Here is an 18,614-nt window from a genome sequence, read left to right on the forward strand (position 1 = left end):
GTGGTGCTCAAGTCTTGAATCTAGGTTCAAGCTGACAAGCTCATCATCTTTAACCGCTGAGCCATGAAGACTGGTCCCCCAAATATGTTGGTTTGCCCTCTAAAAAAAAGAAGATAGGGGATATATTGTTGATTTTAATAAGGACACGGTGGAGTAAGAAAAGTTAACCTTCCCTAGCCTGTTGCAATCTTGATTCTGATCAGTCCTTCCTTCCTGCATCTCCAAGTTTAGTCCATCCATTTCTCTGAATTATAGACCAATTTAGATACCATCGGTGAAGCTCAAAATCCAGGCAAGGCAAGAAACCATTGACCGCTGCATTTGGTAATCATCTCCAGCCTATCTCAGCCCCCTGCCTCTTTGTCGCTGGCTTCCAAGTCACCTCTATTATCAGTCGAGATGGATTTCAGCCAAGACTGCCCTGTATTGCTGCTTGCTTCTCTTGTCTTCAATATCAGGCTTGGAATTGAGGTCAGCTGCAGTGCATCACTTGTTCTGTGAAAAGTGTGGCCAAATGATACATGAATTCCCTACAAATTACCTGCAGGCATGAGAAGCATAGCAAAATAATAATCAGGCAAGTGTCTTCCAGCTCCCTGCATCATAGCAAGATATAATGGTTTATTCTGCCCAAGTTGCAAGCAACACATTTTCCATGGATTTTAGACCGAGCTCTGTTATTTTCTTAGGAAAGTTGACAGACATCTTAGGAAAAAGAGAGAGGCCAAGGGAAGGAGTCCAAAATATGTCAACTTTCATGATGATAAACTTATGCTTAGCCAAGGGAGTAAGATAAGAGATCTACTTCGTTTATTGCACTAAATTATGCAATTGTTTGCTTTGGCTTAACATGACGTGCTAACTCAGCCATTATCATTTGTGAAGTGTAGTTGCACCTAATATGTTGTACAAGCCGGCCAATTGTGCTGTACTCTGTAAACCATGGTTAAAAAAACATGGCTGCACGAGTGACAGCATGTACTGTGTTTACACATCTATAAAAATGGCAAATTAGTCAGGCCTTCTTTCCTTTATTAATATTTTATAGTATTATTTCCCCCTATCTTCTATAGAGTTTTAGGTTAAGGCGCATTTCTAGTGTTGCAATGGCTTCTCATCTTTAAAAAATTCTGATTACTGACTGATTAATAAGAACTACCAAATAATTTTGAGAATGTCAGACTTCATAATTCTTAGGATACATGTTTAAATATTATGTAAATCTGCCACCTCAATCTAGTATTTTCCAGATATGCTGCCCAGAGATGGGAGGTTTTACACTATCAGCATGTCCCCCCCACCCCCCAAAAATGGGTCCTCATTTTACCAACCTTGAAAGGATGGAAAACTAAGTCAATCTCGAGCCCATCAGGATCAAACTCCAGACTGTGGGCTGAGTTAACCAGCAATACTTCATTCTAACCACTGTGCCACCAGAGCTTCTGGCGGTTGCCAGATTAAAACAGGCTGCAATCAATTTAAACGAAAAGTTTACAGTATTATTGTACCTAAAGTCCATACTGAATGACCTAGAAATACAATAATCTAGAAATACAATAATAATTCAAGAGAGAATTATGTAAGAGACCCCAAGCATAATTTGGTTTTATGAACGTCCCTACTTTAGAAAGGTGTCCAGCCTTTGGTAAAGGATAGCTTCTCTTTGTTAATGCAGCTCTTAACTATCTGAGCCTCTGTTTGATTTACTGCTGAATATGCCTTGACTGCACTCATAATCCCTATAAAAGTTTCCAGCCAATTCAAATTACAGCAGAGGTTGTTTGGAAGCCAATGCAGAAAAAAAAGCACAAAAACAAAAAACAAAAATCCAAACCTTAAAGTTTGTTGAGGAAGATGCTTAAACCAAACTTTCTAAGATTTTCTCCAAAATTTAGTGTTCTGCCTGAAAACTTTATATATAGAGAGATATTTTTTTAAATGATTTCTTTCACAGATTTCAATAACATAAGATTGATTTACTAAATCTACCTCACCTTCCATTTGTTGATACTTAATAGGAGTCTCCAAACTTGGCAACTTTTAAGTCTTGTGTACTTTGTGGCTGACTGAAGAATTCTGGGAGTTGAAGTCCATAAGTCTCGAAGTTACCAAGTTTGGAGTTCACTGAAATAGAATAATAGAGTCAGAAGAGGCCTTCTAGTCCAACCCCTGCTCAAGCAGGAGAGCTTATACCATTATGAGCCATGGTGGCACAGTGGTTAGAGTGCAGTACTGCAGGCTGCTTCTGCTGACTGCCAGCTGCCTGCAATTTGGCAGTTCGAATCTCACTAAGCTCAAGGTTAAGTCAGCCTTCCATTCTTCTGAGGTTGGTTAAAATGAGGATCCAAATTGTTGGGGACAATACGCTGACTTTGTAAACTGCTTAGAGAGGGCTATAAAGCACTCTGAAGCTGTATATAAGTCTAAGTGCTATTGCTATTTCAGAGAAATGGCTTCCAATCTCTTCTTAAAAGCCTCCAGTGTTTGGAGCACCCACAATTTCTAAAGGCAAGCCATTCCAATGATTAATCGTCCCTCCCACTCCAGTTCTCCACCATAATCCTTTAGCCTGGAATAATGATGCTAACAACTGTGTGTGTTGAAAGAATACTGGGGAAACAGCTTGGTGTGGTTTTCATTTATTTCCTGAAGAATTTCATGAAATTTTTAATGTTGCAAAGGACTCACCTTTTGGAATCAACAAGGCCAAATAAAAGCGGAAAGGCTGTGCCACAGCTCAAAGGGTACCTGGGAGGCCTTTTCGCCCACCTCGGGCACTAGTGGTGACAGCAAAGAACAGAGTAAAATCTTCACCTTTACGTTAAGAAAAGCCCTTGGCTCTTCCACTTTTCATTCTTGTCAAGTTGTTTCATGAATAATGCATGCTAATGACTTTTTGCAGTAATATAAAAGAACAGGCAGTAGGATTTCAATGGCAGAATTTTAAATGGAAGCATTTTTGAAGAGTTCTGGTCAAAGAAACAAACTTTGACTCAGAGAAAAGGGACATGCTAAGTTGTCTTTTAAGTATCCAGTACCTAGACTGAGCTTCTGTCATGCCCCAGTTGGAGTCTGATTCTGAGGGGAGATTGAGGAATTGACAGGGAGTGGGCTCCGGTGGCTGTGGAAGAAATGGGAGAAGGGCAGAGACTGGCTGGGCATTCAGAGGAAGACCCAGGGCCACCCTCTCTTCATCTTAGGGCATGCAGGAACGGAGAAGGGAGCAATGTGGCTTACGGGAGAGGAAAAGGCCCTGATCCTTTTCATTAGTTGCAGCTGGGAGAACAGGATATAAGAAGGGTGTTTGCACACAGCACCTTGCTGGAAGCAAAGCGTGCATTATCTTGGTCGAGGCTTATCTGGGTGTTGAGGTCCTCCCAACTGTGTGTGCTTTGTTATCATTTGGAAGTCTGCAATTTATTATCCTGGCCTGTCGTGTTAATTACTTCAGTGTAGTTTGTGTTGGTTTTTTATTTCTAATTTATCTGTACTTTGGGATCGGACTGCATTTCTTCCCTTTGTAGAGTGTTTTTGGAAGTTTGATCTCCAGCCAAGGATAACTGGACACTGAGAACCAAGTTGGAGGTATTAAAGGGACTTTACCTATTTTTGTGGCTTTGTTGCTTTTGTGCCATGCCCCAGGTCATCACAGCTTCTGTGCTATTTACTATCTCCACCCTTGGCAACTTTAAGCCTCCCAGAATTCCCCAGCCAGGCTTAAAGGTGCCAAGATTGGAGACCCGTGATCTATAATAATTCTCACCCACTCACCTTCCTGAGTTTGAATTAGAGCACACAATTCTCTACTTTGCATTAGGTTCACAGTTTTCCCACTACAATTGTAGTTTCCTTAGTACTGAGATGACCCCAGGAACATGGCCTTATTGTTTGGTAATTTTCTTTACCTTAACTCCACATTTCTCCACTTCCGCAACTTGAAGCTGGGGGAATTCTGGGAGTTGAAATATGCAGTGTCAAATTATGGTGGTTGAGAAACCTCAAAAGACAGACAGACAGAGTCATAGCAGAGGTAGGCCTCAACTTCTAACAGTGTGTTTAGTGACTGTTCAAAGTTACATCACTGAAAAAAAATGACTTATGACCACTTTTCACGTTTATGACCATTGCAGTTATACTGATTGTAAAATGGGGCAAACTCATCTAACAAATGTCTCACTTAACAACATAAATGTTGGGCTCAATTGTGGTTGTATGTTGAGGACTACCTGTAATTTTGTTTTTTAATATGGACATTTTAAATGTAATTCGATTGTGAATGGAATGTATGCACTCTATAAATCAGTTATACTGATTATTATTTTGATAGACTAATCCCAGGGTTTTTTTCCAGTGGTGGTGGTAGGTGAGAAACACTCAGGACAATAATAGAAATTAGGAAGATGGCTTGTTTCTGGATCATGAAGAAAATTATAAATAGTTATAAATAGTCTGGGACTCAGGTTGATTATTGAGCATCAATCTAGACTTTCATTATTGCCATAATTTTAAAACAAGGGGGGAAAAGCATTTGAAAACCTAACTTTAAATGAACCAGCCAAAAAACTTACCATTAGAAATGATGCCTGATCATTGTTGTTTTAGAACAGTTGGAACATCAGGACAGAGAATAAGTAATCTTCAGCTAATTATATATAAAATTGCTACTGCTGGGAAAGCCAGCCATTTGGGATTTGCCTGGAAGAGCAGCTATAGAATTAATTACTTGGGATTATCACCCTGGAAAAGTCCCAGATCTACAAAGGCCTCTGGGTTACTTATGAGCTGAACCTGCACCTCAGTGTGTTTCTCCTTCTATCTACAGTGTGAGAAACATAATACCGAGATACCTTGCAGGGTTCTCGTAGGGATTAGTGAAGTTAAGATTACAGGTCAAATGTTCTGAACTCTCACACAACACAATATGAATGCTGAGTTAGTGACATTATTGTAAAGTGTAGACATTTTAATTATAGTGATCTGGATTTCTCTTGTACTTCAAACTAGTTGTCTACCTGGGAACAGAAGCATTGGGAAGATTTCTCCCAGCATTAAGCCAGTCCTGACACATTCACACATTATTAAAATGTACTTTCGACATGTGCATCAGGTTTAAATTCAAGCCAATTTCTGGCCACGTTAGTGAAAACTGGTAATGTAATTTGCTTTTGCTTTGAGACAGAACATACAAGAAAATAGCTGAGGATAGTTCTGCTTTTGCTGGTTCATAATTTTAATAAGGGGAATTTCCCCCCGATTCCTCTTGCAAAAGGATGTGAAAAAAAAAAAGAACAATCCTAACTCAGTCCACATGCTAAAGATGGCCTAATCTACTTTGGGCAGCGTTCCAGCCACTATATTAATCCAATACTTCAATTAACTATTATAATGATAATGTCATTTTGGGCTTATGATTAAAATATTCCCCATCCCACTTCCACCCTTCCAAAAAAAGACAAGGCACAACTAAATAACATCTGCACCAGGTAGCAGTCAATATGCTAAAAGAGGAGACCAAATCAATCTCAACTTTACTTTAGATACTAATGTCTTCAAGTCTGCTCTTCTCTCCGGTTGTTTTCAAATCAGTTTAATTCAGGATTCCTTTTTCTTTCTACACAACTAAATTTAGAGGCATGATTTCATATTTTAGGAAGACTTTACTCAAGAGAGGTTTGTTGCCCTTGCTTTCATTCGTCTTTCAAGGGTTCAATCCAATTACTATTTCGTCAGTGGTGGGATTCAAATTTTTTTACTACTGGTTCTGTGGGCGTGATTTGCTGGATGTGGCGTGGCTTGGTGGGTGTGGCAGGGGAAGGGATACAGCAAAATCTCTATTCCCTCCCCGTCCCCACTCCTGGGGGAAGGATACTGCAAAATCTTCATTCCCTCCCCACCCCACTAACCTGCTTTCCAGTTCTGTTCTCCTGTGCAAGGCAACAAAAGAAGACCCAGTCGATCAACTGGGACTCGGGAGGCAGAGAATAGATTGGGGGCGGGGCCAGTCGGAGGTGGGATTTGCTGGTTTTCCAAACTACTCAAAATTTGCACTACCTGCCAAACTACCTGTCAGAACCTGCTGAATACCACTTCTGTATTTCGTGCCTCAAAATAATGGTGATTTAATTCATGGTATCACGTCCTTTCAAGAAAACAGATTTGGACCCTGGGCATGTCAAAGTAGACCACAACCACTTCTTAATAAGTTAGGAAAATGTGGGACAGCATCACCACCAGATGGATTCATAACTGGCTGACAAACCACATCAATGTGTAGCCCTTAATGGAAATAGTATATCTACATGGGGGGATGTAAGTAGTGGGATATCCCAAGGTTCTATCTTGGGCTCAGTATTGTTCAATATCTTCATAAATGATTTAGATGAGAGAACAGAAGGGAAACTCATCAAATTTACGGATGACACCAAGCTGGAAGAAATAGCCCAAACCCCAGAAGACAGACTGACAGATCCAGAAGAGACTTGAACACCAGGCCATATCTAACAAAATGAAATTCAATGGTGAGAAAAATTAAAGTTTAATGCTTAGGCAAGAAAATCATGTGAAGTGTTAGTACCAATTTATGTTGACATTTTAGAAAGAGTGCAGAGAAGAGCAACAAAGACGAGTAGGGGGCTGGAGGCTAAAACGTATGAAGAATGGTTGCAGGAATTGGGTAGGTTTGGTCTAGTGAAAAGAAAGACCATGGATGACATGATAGCAGCGTTCCAATATTTGAAGGGATGACACAAAGAAGAGGGGATCAGTCTATTTACTGAAGCACCAGAAGGCAGGACAAGAAGTAATGGATGCAAATTAATCAAGGAGAGAATCAAACTAGACCTAAGGAGAAATTTCAGTGACAATTAGGATAATTAACCAGTGGAACAGCTTTGCCTTCAGAACTTGTGGGTGCTCCATCACTGGAGGTTTTCAAGCGGAGGCTGGACAGCCACTTGTCTGAAATGGTATACAGTTTCCTGCTTGTGCAGGTGATTGGATTAGAAGACCTCCCAGTTTCCTTCCAATTCTGTTGTTCTGTTATTTTATTATTTTCCTCAGTTGCGGCAGGTTGCACCCAAAACAGTCTGGGACACATATGTCAAGAGGTAGGAAAATGGGAAATTGGGAGTTCCCCTGGTATTCCCAAGGGAAAAGTTTGTTAAACGCCTGAGACAGCATGCCTGTCCCAGTGGGAAATGAAGAAATCTGTGCAGACAACAGGAAATGGGCTAAGCTTGGGAAAGAGGCTGGTAACCTAATTTGGCCAAACAAAATTTGGCCACTTTCAATTGAAACACACAGAATTTTTTTTAAAAAAAGGAACTCTGATATTTCTCTTCTTCTGTGTATTTTGCAGTCACTGTGCAGGTATGATGGGATAAAAATATTTTAACTTAACCAAAGATCTACAAGGAAAATGCCTGGCTACAGCGTGTAAAATTTAAGAGCTCTAATTTTCCTTTCTTTCTTCAGGCATGTAAGGGTATTAAAGTTTTTAATGTGTTCTTGAGGTAAAAAATGATGTGTCAAGATGGGCTAATTATATAGTTAATAGCTGATCTATAGGGGGAAACCCACCCACCCCCAAAGCAATGTATTTCCCTGTTCCATCATTTTATCTGGCCAAGATCGACCAAATAGCTTGGAGGCTGAGAAAAGGGGGAGGGAGATCATATCAAAGGGCTTTTAACTTCCAACTTCGTTTCTTTTTCTTTTTTTCCTTCTTCCTTCCTTCCTCTTTCTCTCTCTCTCCCTCTTTCTTAACTGCCTGCTTACCTACCTACTCTCCAGGTATAAAATTGCCTAAGCCAAGGGTCTTCAAACTTAAAAGTTTAAGACTTGTGGACTTCAACTCCCAGAATTCCTGAGCTAACTATTACTGGAGGAAGAATTCTGGGAGCTGAAGTCCACAAGTCTTTAAAGCTGTCAAGTTTGAAGGCCCCTAAGCAACCCTGAGTTATAGCTGGTGTTTTAAGTGGTCTTTCCCCTCTTATTCCGACTCAGCTACCTACCCTTACCGAGAGGAGAATGACGCAGAGTTACGGTTTCTGGAAGCTAATTTCCAGAAAAGCAAGCCATGAATCAGACTTTTATAACTTTAAACCTTTCAGAAGGTAATCTAGCTTATAGACAACTTCCTCCTCCTTCTTCTTCTTCTTCTTTTTTTTTTCTGATGAAACGACTTCTTTTCTTGCAACGTGCGGCGGAAGCTTCCTTGTTTCCCCCCTCCTCCAGCCCGGCCGCCCGTTTCCTCACTCGCCGATCCTGATGCAACCTTCGCGATCGCTTACAGTACACGAACAGTAAGGCTTGGGAGCCCGGGAGGCGCTAGGACCCGGCGGGAATCCCCGCCTCTGCTGAAAAACCTGGTCCTGCAAAATCCCCCGACCCGCCAAGCGGCAGAGATAAAAGTCCCGTGAGCATTCGTGCCACGATCCCCCCGCCCCCCGCACCTTCTCCCAGGGAACAGCCAGCCCCACCAAGGGTTGTGGGAACGCGCCTGGCCCATTCTCACTGTGAAATGAAATTCAATGTAGAGAAAGTACACTTTTCCTACACTTAGGCAAGAAAAACCAAAAGTACACCTACAGACTGGGTGAAACCAGGCTCAATAGCAGTGACTGTGAGAGGGATCTTGGAGTCTTAGTGGACAACCAGCTAAATATGAGCCAGTAGTGTACAGCAGCAGCCAAAAAAGCTAATGCAATCCTAAATTGTATTAACAGAGGGATACAGTCAAGATCAAGGGAAGTACTAATACCATTCTATAAAGCCTTAGTAAGACCACATCTAGAGTACTGCATCCAGTTTTGGTCACCACATTATAAAAAAGATATTTGAGACTGTAGAAAAAGTGCAGAGAAGAGCAACCAGGATGATTAGGGGACTGGAGGCTAAAACATACAATGAACGGTTGCAGGAACTGGGCTTGGCTAGTCTAGTGAAGAGAAGGACCAGGGGAGACAGGATAGCGGTCTTCCAATATTTGAGGGGCTGCCACAGAGAGGAAGGGGTTAAGCTATTTTCTAAAGCTCCTGTAGGCCAGACAAGGAATAATGGATGGAAACTGAGCAAGGAGAGATTTAACCTAGAAGCAAGGAGAAACTTTCTGACAGAACAATCAACCAATGGAACAGAAGTTGCCCTCGGAAGTTGCGGGAGCGCCATCACTTGAGACCTTCAAGAAGAGATTGGACTGGCATTTGTCAGAAATGGTGTAGGGTCTCCTGCTTGGGTGGGGGTTGGACTAGATGACCTACAAGGTCCCTTCCAACTCGGATTATCTGTCTGTTCAATCCATCCCACAGCCTGGATCCTGGTTGGGGTGACGGACACACGCTTCTATGACATTGGGGCCTGTCCGGGAAAGGGAACTGGGAGCCGATTATGGGCAAAAGCAAACCATTGGAACTAGATTGAGCCCTTCTGCGGATGCTGGATCTTTTCAGGCATGCCTTTTATTTTTAAAGTCTTTTTTATTTATTTATTTATTTATTTTGGACAAATGCAATGCTCGGGCTCCGCTTAAGGGCAACTTTGATACAATTTAACTCAAGGGTCTTCAAACTTGGCAACTTTTTAAGACTTGTGGATTTCAACTCCCAGAATTCCTCCTCCAGTCATGTTAGCCTGAGGAATTCTGGGAGTTGAAATCCACAAGTTTTCAACTTGCCAAGTTTGAAGACCCTTGAATTTTAAGCATAAAATAATAATATTTGAGAAATCCAGGATCAGAGGAAAAAATCGGAGGAGGGGGAGGGGCAGAAAGAGGGTGAGTGCGTGTCTAATCACTACACACAACACGCAGTGAGTGGGGACATTTGGCTGTGAATCGTGGGCATCCACGGGAAGTTGGAAACAAACCCTAATTGATTTAGGGTTTCTCTACTCACCCCAACTCCCCCCCCTCAAAAAAAAGATTAGCACAAACAAAGGATCACTTGGTAAGCCTGGATAGTCGTGGCTTCTGAATGCATCCCAGATCGGTTCACTCTTTGAACCAAAAGACCTGGGCTTGTCTCCGACCCATGAAGCCTATATAATAAGAAGCCTGTATATTAGATTTCGTATCTAAGAATGGTGCTGGCTTGAGCATCAACTCCCTTGAGCCCATTATTGCCTTCTCCCAAAAATCTTGGCTTAGCCCGTATTAAGATCCATTGAAAGGAAAGGAAACGGACCAGTGGTGGGATTCCAAATTTTTTACTATCAGTTCTATGGACGTGGCTTAGCGAGTGTGACTTGATGGGTGTGGCAGGGTAAGGATACTGCAAAATCTCCATTTCCACCCCACTCCTGGGGGAAGGTTACTGCAAAATCCCCATTCCCTCCCCCACCCCATAACCTGCTTTCCAGCTCAGTTCTCCTGTGCAGGGCAACAAAAGAAGACCCAGCCGATCAGCTGGGACTCAGGTGGCAGAGAATAGATGGGGGTGGGGGGGCAGTCAGAGATGGTATTTGCTGGTTCTCCGAACTATTCAAAATTTCCACTACCGGTTCTCCAAACTGGTCAGAACCTGCTGAATACCACTTCTGGGAAAGACCCTCAGGGGTCCACAAACTTCATTTAGTGACCATTTGAAATTACAAAGGCACTGAAAAAAGGGCCTTTTAAGACAATTTTTCATACTTATGACCACCAGCTATGTTATGCTGGCTTGGGAGTTGAAGTCCACAAGTCTTAAAGTTGCCAAGCTTGTTTTTCAGAGGAGCCATACATACCCCGTAAATTTTAAGTTTTACAGCCCTGATAACTTTGCAAAAAATAAAAATAAATAAATAAAGAGTAAACCTACAGCTCGGTTTTGGCTGGGCTGGATTTCCCCGGGATCTGCTCGCCAAGCCCCACAATCTTGGCTCCATCAATTAGCCTGAATGGGAGGCATGCACAGAAAGCGGGGAACGAGCCGGCCTCCCCTGGCCGACTTGAGGGGGGAGGGGGGGTTGTCCGCGTCTCACTGCGAAGTCCCAGCTAAGTTCCACGCTGCTTGGCATGGAAAGCAAGGGTTGCGTTCAGAAAAGCAGGAAAACTCGGGTTTTCTAGCCTCCCGGAGAAGAGGGTTCAAACCAACGGGCGGAGGGGGGGAGGGAAACAGAGCAACCCTCCCTCCCTGCCCCCCCCTTCCTATTGTTCCCCAGTCCCCGGACCTCCCCCTCCCCTCCCCTCCCGTACGCTCTGCCTCACATACACCCCCCCCCCAACACCCGTCCGGCACGAAAAAGAGGCGTGTCCCGCTCTGCTGTCACCGGGCAGGAGAGAACGTTGCGAACGTGCAGTCGCCCGCCATTGGCTCAGCCCGTCCTCCCGGCCGGCCAGTCAGAGACGAGCAGAAAGGGGTGAGCGTGGGCAAAGGGCGGGGCTTCCCCCTTGACCTGACTATTTAAAGGCGGAACCGGGGGGCTGGGAGCGCAGTGCCAAGAAAAGGGCAAAGGGGTGGCTGGGTGGGAGAAGAGAAGCGGTAGGCGGAAAGGAGAGACGCGGAGCTTTGGCTCGTGGAGCCTTTTGTTGTTTTAAGACGCCGTGGGGCGGTTCAAGGCTTTCTGCCGCTAGCTCCGAGAAGCTTGCGGGGTTGGGGCGTCCCGCAAGCTGGTAAGCACCTCTTTGGGGCAGGGGGCGGGAAGAGAGAGAGAGAGAGGCGAGCGCTGGTCTCTGGTGTTCCTGCCCCGCCGCTGCAGGAGGTGACTCGGTGGAAGTTAATGGTCCTTTCTTCTCCTCTTCTTCCAGAGTCGTTTCTCCGGCCGCCGATTCCAGCCTCCTTCTCCTCCAACCTGCAAGCCCGGCGGCGCTCCGTCGAGGAGGAAGAAAAAGAAGAAGAAGATGCCGGTGTCTTGGGACGGCTTCCCTTCGCTGCCTCCCATTCCGGAGCTTAGAGAGAACCCGGCGCCGCCTGCCTTTGCCTGGGAGAAGAGCGCCTACCAAGAAGCGGCAAGCGGCCGGACCGCCAGGCTGGAGAACTCCGACTGCGAGTCCCTGGACAGCAGTTTGAGCTCCGAAGGAGGAGGTGAGAGGCGCGGCTGGCGCGTCCTTTCTATATAGAGCGGCTTTCCCGGTAGGGGAAGCTTGGGACTACAATGCCCATCGTGCTGGACGAATAGGTTGAAGTTAAGAGAGAGATAGCTTTGGAAACATATTGAGTTTTGTTTTTTTTTGATTCCCACCGATCCGAAACCCAACTTTTGTTCACTCAGCACTATGGGAGTTGTAGTCCCACCCGCCCTTTAGAAGGGACTAAGGAGAAGTGTCCAAACTTGGCCCACTTTAAGATTTGTGGACTTCAACTCCCAGAATTCCTCCTCCAGTCAGGTTAGCTTGAGGAATTCTGGGAGTTGAAGTCCACGAGTCTTAAACCTGCCAAGTTTGAAGAACCTTGAATTTTAAGCATAAAATAATGACGATAATGATAATAGAGAAATCAGGGATCAGAGGAAAAAAATGGGAGGAGGAGGTGAGGGAGAAAGAGGATGAGCGAGTGTCCTAATTGCTACACACAACGCAAATACAAGTAAATGCAGTGAATGGGGACCTTTGGCTGTGAGTTGTGGGTGTCCACGGTAAGTTGGAAACAAACCTTAATCGATGGTTTCTCTAGCCCTCCCCAAAAGTTAGCACAAACAAAGGATCACTTGGTAAGCCTGGATAGTCATGGCTGTAGCGCTACAGTTTTGGAGAGTCTTCATGAGGAAGGCAGATCCCGAGGCGCCTTCACCTTTTAGGCTTTCTGCTGTCTGGCTTTTGGAGAGATCTCTTTTAAACTTCAGCTGAAACAAGAGGATCCCTGGGGTGGGTTGGTGCTGGTCTTGCACTTATTGGGAGTTGCATTCTCTTTGTTGGAGGGGGGAGAAGGGAGTGTTTTTTCCTTTTTCTTTGCCTGTACATCACGGGCTGCTTTGATTGGGTTTTCCAGACGCCCAGGAATACCTGGATGAGGTCTCCTTGCCCGACTTCGATTTGCTGAACGATCCTGAGGATGAGCTCTTGTGCGCCAACCTCATGAAGCTCATCCAGGTCACCCTGAACAAAGCCAAGCTCTACTCCAACCGTCCCTCCCACCTCTGCATGCCCAACGAGCTGGTCACCCAAGTGAGCAAGGAGCTGCTTCACCTGGCTTACCGAGAGCCCTGTGGCTTGAGGGGAGCCCTCATCGACCTGTGCGTGGAACAAGGGAAGGTGTGCCACAGCGTGGAGCAGATAGCTGTGGACCCCAGCCTGGTGCCTACTTTCCAGCTGATGCTTGTGCTGAGACTGGATTCCCGCCTGTGGCCGAAAATCCAAGGACTTTTTAGCTCCGGTTCTGCTTTCTCGCCGGGCTTCAGTCAGTCCCTGAAGCTCAGCACCGGCTTTAGGGTCATCAAAAAGAAGTTGTATAGTTCTGAACAATTGCTCATAGAGGAATGTTGAAAGTAGCCTCTTCCTCTTTGGTTGAACCAACTGAGCATTTACTCATTACGTTGGGGCCATTCCCACCCCAAAGTGGGGGAGGTATGTTACTTAAAAGGGCTATGGAACATAAGCTGATTTTTCAAGAAGTGGTTATCCCTCTGAAGCCACAGTAGGTTAGATTAGATGGAAGTTTGATTTGCAGCAACAGCGGGAGATAGTCCGCAGAGAAGGCAGAAGGCAACATTTGACTTGTAAGAACAAGCACTGTGCTACTTAATTCTGACCAGCAACAAAGCTCACTCCTATGTAGTAGGCCTGGATTACACTATGCTAGCTTTAAAAAGTCCTCGTCTGCCAATGGGATGACTTTCCCTTACTGATTTAGCAGTATTTTTTTTTCCTGACAGCTGATAACTTTACAGCAGCGGGGCTGCCGCTAAAGATAGATGAAGGTTGCCTTTTTTTCCGCGTTAAGCTAAAAAAAAAATGGGAAGAAAAAAAGTAGATAGTAATCAATGGATGTCTGGTGAAAAGTTGCGGGGTGTGTTAATAAGTGTTCAGGTCTAAAAGGACCAAGCATGTGTAACATGAATACAAGATGAATGTGAAGCCGTTCCACTACTGACACTCGGGCAGCTAAAATGAGGCAGCTAAATATACAGTTCTGGCTGAATTGGGGGGGGGAGGGGGGGTTTAAATCCACTGAGCACCACTGTGCAACTCCCTTTCTTTTTTTGTGAATGAGACCAGTGGGAGGGGTAGGGCAGCAGTGGGCTGGGCCCTGTCCATGCTTAGAAATCCGTGGGGTGTGTTATGTCTTAATGCTAAGAAGCTGCGATGGGGGCAGGACCCCTCGCAGGCGGTCTCTGGTGCTTCCATTGGTTACTGTTTCACGTGAAATACACTTGATGTTCAAGGTTTTGAAGAATTTCTATGCAACTTGGTTTTTTACTTTCCTGATGATAAAGATGGTTTTTGTAATAACTTGCGTCTGTTCTTGTTTTTATTGGCTAATTTATAAGCAGTTGGGGAGGGAAGGGAACTGCCAAGTGAGAGGATCTTGCCCAGCTTAAAGGAGCTCCATATGCTGGTTTCTTTCCATGTTCACCATAATAGAAGCTGGCACTAAAAAATGGAGGCCATATAACACTATTAAGCCATTGGCTATTGTTTTTTCCTTCCTAACTTATATGATGCACTCCCATGAGATCTAGGCAATAGAAGCTGATGTGATTAAGTTTCAGATCACTAAGAAAACACACAATTTTTCTGCTCAATGGGACTAAATTTCAGTTCCCAAACTCCCTGTGGAAACCACGTAAGATAAGGTATTTCCCCTTTCCTTCCAATCGTGCTTGTTCTGGAGGAGGTTGCCAAAAACCACTTGACTGGAGTTAAAGTCTAGAACCTTGGACTGAAATATGTTTGGCTGTTCGTCACATTTCCATGTTGGCATCACTCCAGGAAACTTACTTTAAAAAAAAAATTTTTTTTTGGCTTACAAAATATTCCAGAAATGAGCAATGAGACCTATTACACACAACGCAGACTTCAACCTTAGGTGGTCTTCCTGGGGAAGACATTAATCACAATGGAGAATAGAGCTGGGATTCTAAATTGGTTCAAAGCACCTAGTCACTCCCCTGAGTTTGATGGGAATTCCTCAATTTCCATGGATAATGCATACCTTCAAAATTATCCACGTCTGAAAACAAGGATCATGTTAACCAGTAGCACAATACAAAAATAGTATTGGGTGACATTTTCTTTATATAAACCAATCACACTATTGAAGTAAGCAATGTTATTGCAATTGGTAATAGAAAAAAAATAAAATAAGTATAAAACAATTGAAACACTAACATTAAATCAATCCATGCCTATCCTTGCAAACAATCTTTTTTTCCCCCATGCATTCCTCTACCAATTCATACCTTGCATCCTGCTTCTTTAAAGTTCTCAACATAGGTGTCTTATTGGGATGGGTGGAATGACAAAATTACCAGAACGTGTGTTTGGTTTGGCATCATAGTTGGCAGCAGGTCTCTGCTTTTGTGTTTGTGTGTAGGTGTGTGTGAGCAGGCAAGATCTCAACCCTCTCCCTCCATCACTTCTCTTGAGTCTTTCTTGATTCATCGGCTCTATTGAACAACCTAGAACTAAGGAGAAATTTCTTGACAGGAAATCAGTGGGAAAGTCTGCCTCCATAAGTTATGGACGCTCCGTCACTGGAAGTTTTTAAGACGAGATTGGACAGCCATTGGAAATGGTATATGGCCTGCTTAAGCAGAGGGCTGGACTAGATGAGACTTCCAAGGTCTCTTCTGACTCTGCTAGTCTATTAGCCATAAGTGTTTCCTGTTATCTGGATCTGCTCTTCCTTTACTTGTAACCGGCATTTGCTCACCTTAAATGTTTCGTCATCCATTTTCTCCTTTTTAGAAAACATTCTGCCAAGGCACAAAAGATCATCTTTGTAATTTTTATTAAAACTTTTTACATACATAATAAATGTAAAGAAAGAATATAAGGCAAAGAGAAAAGAAATAAGGAAAAGTGGGAAATAGCTTGAAGAACGATGGAAAAAAAGGGGGGGGAATGAAAAACACAGATCAGCAAAAAGAAAGCAACTTCAGATCTTCTTTTCAACAGTTGTAAACAAACTCATTGTTCCACCTTCCTCTTTAAAACTACAAAAAAAATCCTTCAGGCCCCTATTTAGTCCCTTTTCAATCATTAAATCCATAAATCAACACTTTTTTTCCATTTCCATCACAGAAATGGAAAAATACTTTATAAGGAACTTGTTTCATCCCTAACCATCCTTATGAAAAGGAGAATATTTGAGTTGAAGAGAGCTGGATTGTTTTCTTGAGGATGTTTAATAACCCAACTAGGTAACACCATCAGGGAGGAAACATCTGCAAGAAAACCAGAGGTGGTATTCAGCAGGTTCTGACCAGTTCTGGAGAACCAGTAGCGGAAATTTTGAGTAGTTCGGAGAACCAGCAAATACCACTTCTGACTGGCCCTGCCCCCATCTATTCTCCGCCTCCTGAGGCCTAGCTAATCGGCTGGGTCTTCTTTTGTTGCCCTACACAGGAGAACGGAGCTGCAAAGCAGGCTAGTGGGGTGGGGAGGGAATGGGGATTTTACAGTATCCTTCCCGTGCCATGCCCACCAAGCTACATCACGCCCACCAAGCCATGCCCACAGAACCAGTAATAAAAAAATTTGAAAAAAAAAACAATCCAGAGAGCACCAAGTATTACTTATGTATAACTTTTACACATTAACTCCAGAGGTAGTATTCAGCAGGTTCTGACCAGTTCTGGAGATCCGGTAGTAGAAATTTTGAGTAGTTCCAAGAACCAGCAAATACCATCTCTGACTGGAGATTCTACAGTATCCTTCCCCTGCCACGCCCACCAAGCCATGACCACAGAAAGGTAGTAAAATTTTTTGAATCCCACCACTGATTAACTCTCTTTCCCCTGTCAAACTTGGTTATTCTACTCTTTAATTATTGTTCAGAACCATATTCCTGGTTGCATTGTACAATTGAATGTTTGCTGCAAGTAATTCAGATTCTATACAGCAACACAAATGTTCTGCAAACAAAGCAAGATTTATCTTCCCAACCAAACACACTCCTTCTGTCACCACCAATACTCGTGATAATTTATCTATAAATGTATTAAACATCCAAGAGATCACTTTCCCTAGATTTACTCCCTGCTCAGTCCTGAATCTTTCACTATACCATTTTTATTGCACACAGCAGCTAATTTTCATATTCCTACAAAATATTCCATAACTCAAGCCTCTTTACTTCTTCATATACTTTCTCTGAATCAGAAAACACCATGTACTATCTTACTCACATTTATACATTTCTCCATGGTCTACAAAAGAGCAAAAAATTGTTGGAGGTTCATTGGCTTGCCTTCCTCAAATGTTGCTCATATTATAAGTTTGTTTCAATCAAGATTCTGCCAAATGTTCTCAGGTGCACTTTGCAAAGTAATCCCCTGTAGTTTTTATATTCACTCTTGCTACCTCTCCATTTTTATAAGGGAACAATAAAAGCATTCTTTGAATTATCAGATTACAGTGGTCGCCTTTAAGTAGCCATTTCATAAACAAATCACACCCATATTTTATCCAGTTTGACCAGGGATGTCCAATCGTGACAACTTTAAGACTTGTGGACTTCAATTCTCAGGCTGGCTGGGGAACTCTGGGAGTTGAAGTCCATGGGCCTTAAAATTATCAAGGTTGGACACCCCTGAGTACACTAGCTCCACCTGCTCCCATAGCATTTTCAGCATTTATAGGACTCACTTTTCAGCACTTTTAAATTTTCATTTCTACTCTTCCACATATCCCCTTTAGTTTTAACAGAATAAGAGAGACACAGAATAACAGTTGGAATGGTTCTCAAGCAGGAGATCTTATACCATTTCAGACAAATGGCTGTCCAATATCACCTGAAAAACTGTAGTGATGGAGCCCTCAGAATTTCTGAAAGCAAATCATTCCTCTGATCAATTGTTTGCGCTGTTGGGAAATTTATAATTTCTAGGTTGGTTCTCCCCTGTGCTTTTTCTATATATATTTTTTATTTTATTCTCACTTCCTTGCTTTTGTTCCATTTCCATTTTTGCCCCAAAACTGACTCTTGAACAGCATTAATTATTGCACTGACAGAGGGATGGTATCAAGATCACATAGAGTGTTATAATGCCTTGGTGAGACCACACTTGGAATATTGCATCCAATTTTGGTCACCACGCTATAGAAAAGCTGTTGAAACTCTAGAAAGAGTACAGAGAAGAACCAAAAAGAAGGACTGGAGGCTAAAACATATGAACAATGGTCGCCGGAATTGGGTATATCTAGTCTAATGAAAAAAAAAGAACTAGAGATGGTATGATAGGCAGTCTTGCAAACAGGTTTTCAAGAAGCGACTGGACAGACATTTGTTTGGAAGGGTTTCCTGCTTATAGGTGGTCCTTGGTTAACAACTACTCATTTAGCAACCATTCAAACTCACAACAAGGCCAAACGAATGATATGTATGGCTAGTTCTCAAAGTTACAGCTAGTGTGCCTAGTGTGCTCGTGCCATGTATGACCTGTCTGACTCATGGATTGTTTTCCTGGACTTTGGGTGTCCCTGTTGGGCTCTGTTGCCCAGTGACTCTTCCAGTGCTGAGCTTGGAAGTGGAACC

At 43.3% G+C, this 18,614-nt stretch overlaps 1 protein-coding gene across 1 annotated transcript; it reads left to right on the forward strand.

Moving 5' to 3' along the window:
• The first annotated feature begins 11,409 nt into the window (after positions 1-11,409).
• DDIT4 (DNA damage inducible transcript 4) lies at positions 11,410-14,365 on the forward strand. The gene is made up of 3 exons (XM_026713525.2): positions 11,410-11,590; positions 11,726-12,002; positions 12,906-14,365. The coding sequence occupies exons 2-3, from the start codon at positions 11,819-11,821 to the stop codon at positions 13,397-13,399; spliced, it is 678 nt and encodes a 225-aa protein (XP_026569310.1). The 5' UTR covers positions 11,410-11,590; positions 11,726-11,818; the 3' UTR covers positions 13,400-14,365.
• The last annotated feature ends 4,249 nt before the right edge of the window (positions 14,366-18,614 follow it).

Source organism: Pseudonaja textilis, chromosome 4, assembly GCF_049901715.1.
Source record: "Pseudonaja textilis isolate UNSWEBS1 chromosome 4, rPseTex1.2, whole genome shotgun sequence".
Lineage (NCBI taxonomy): Eukaryota > Metazoa > Chordata > Lepidosauria > Squamata > Elapidae > Pseudonaja > Pseudonaja textilis.

Bases quoted from the DNA above. Each gene is read 5' to 3' on its own strand.
- DDIT4 (XM_026713525.2), top strand. From the start codon at position 11,819: ATGCCGGTGTCTTGGGACGGCTTCCCTTCGCTGCCTCCCATTCCGGAG. The intron at 12,003-12,905 runs GTGAGAGGCGCG...TGGGTTTTCCAG, and splicing joins TTTGAGCTCCGAAGGAGGAG to ACGCCCAGGAATACCTGGAT.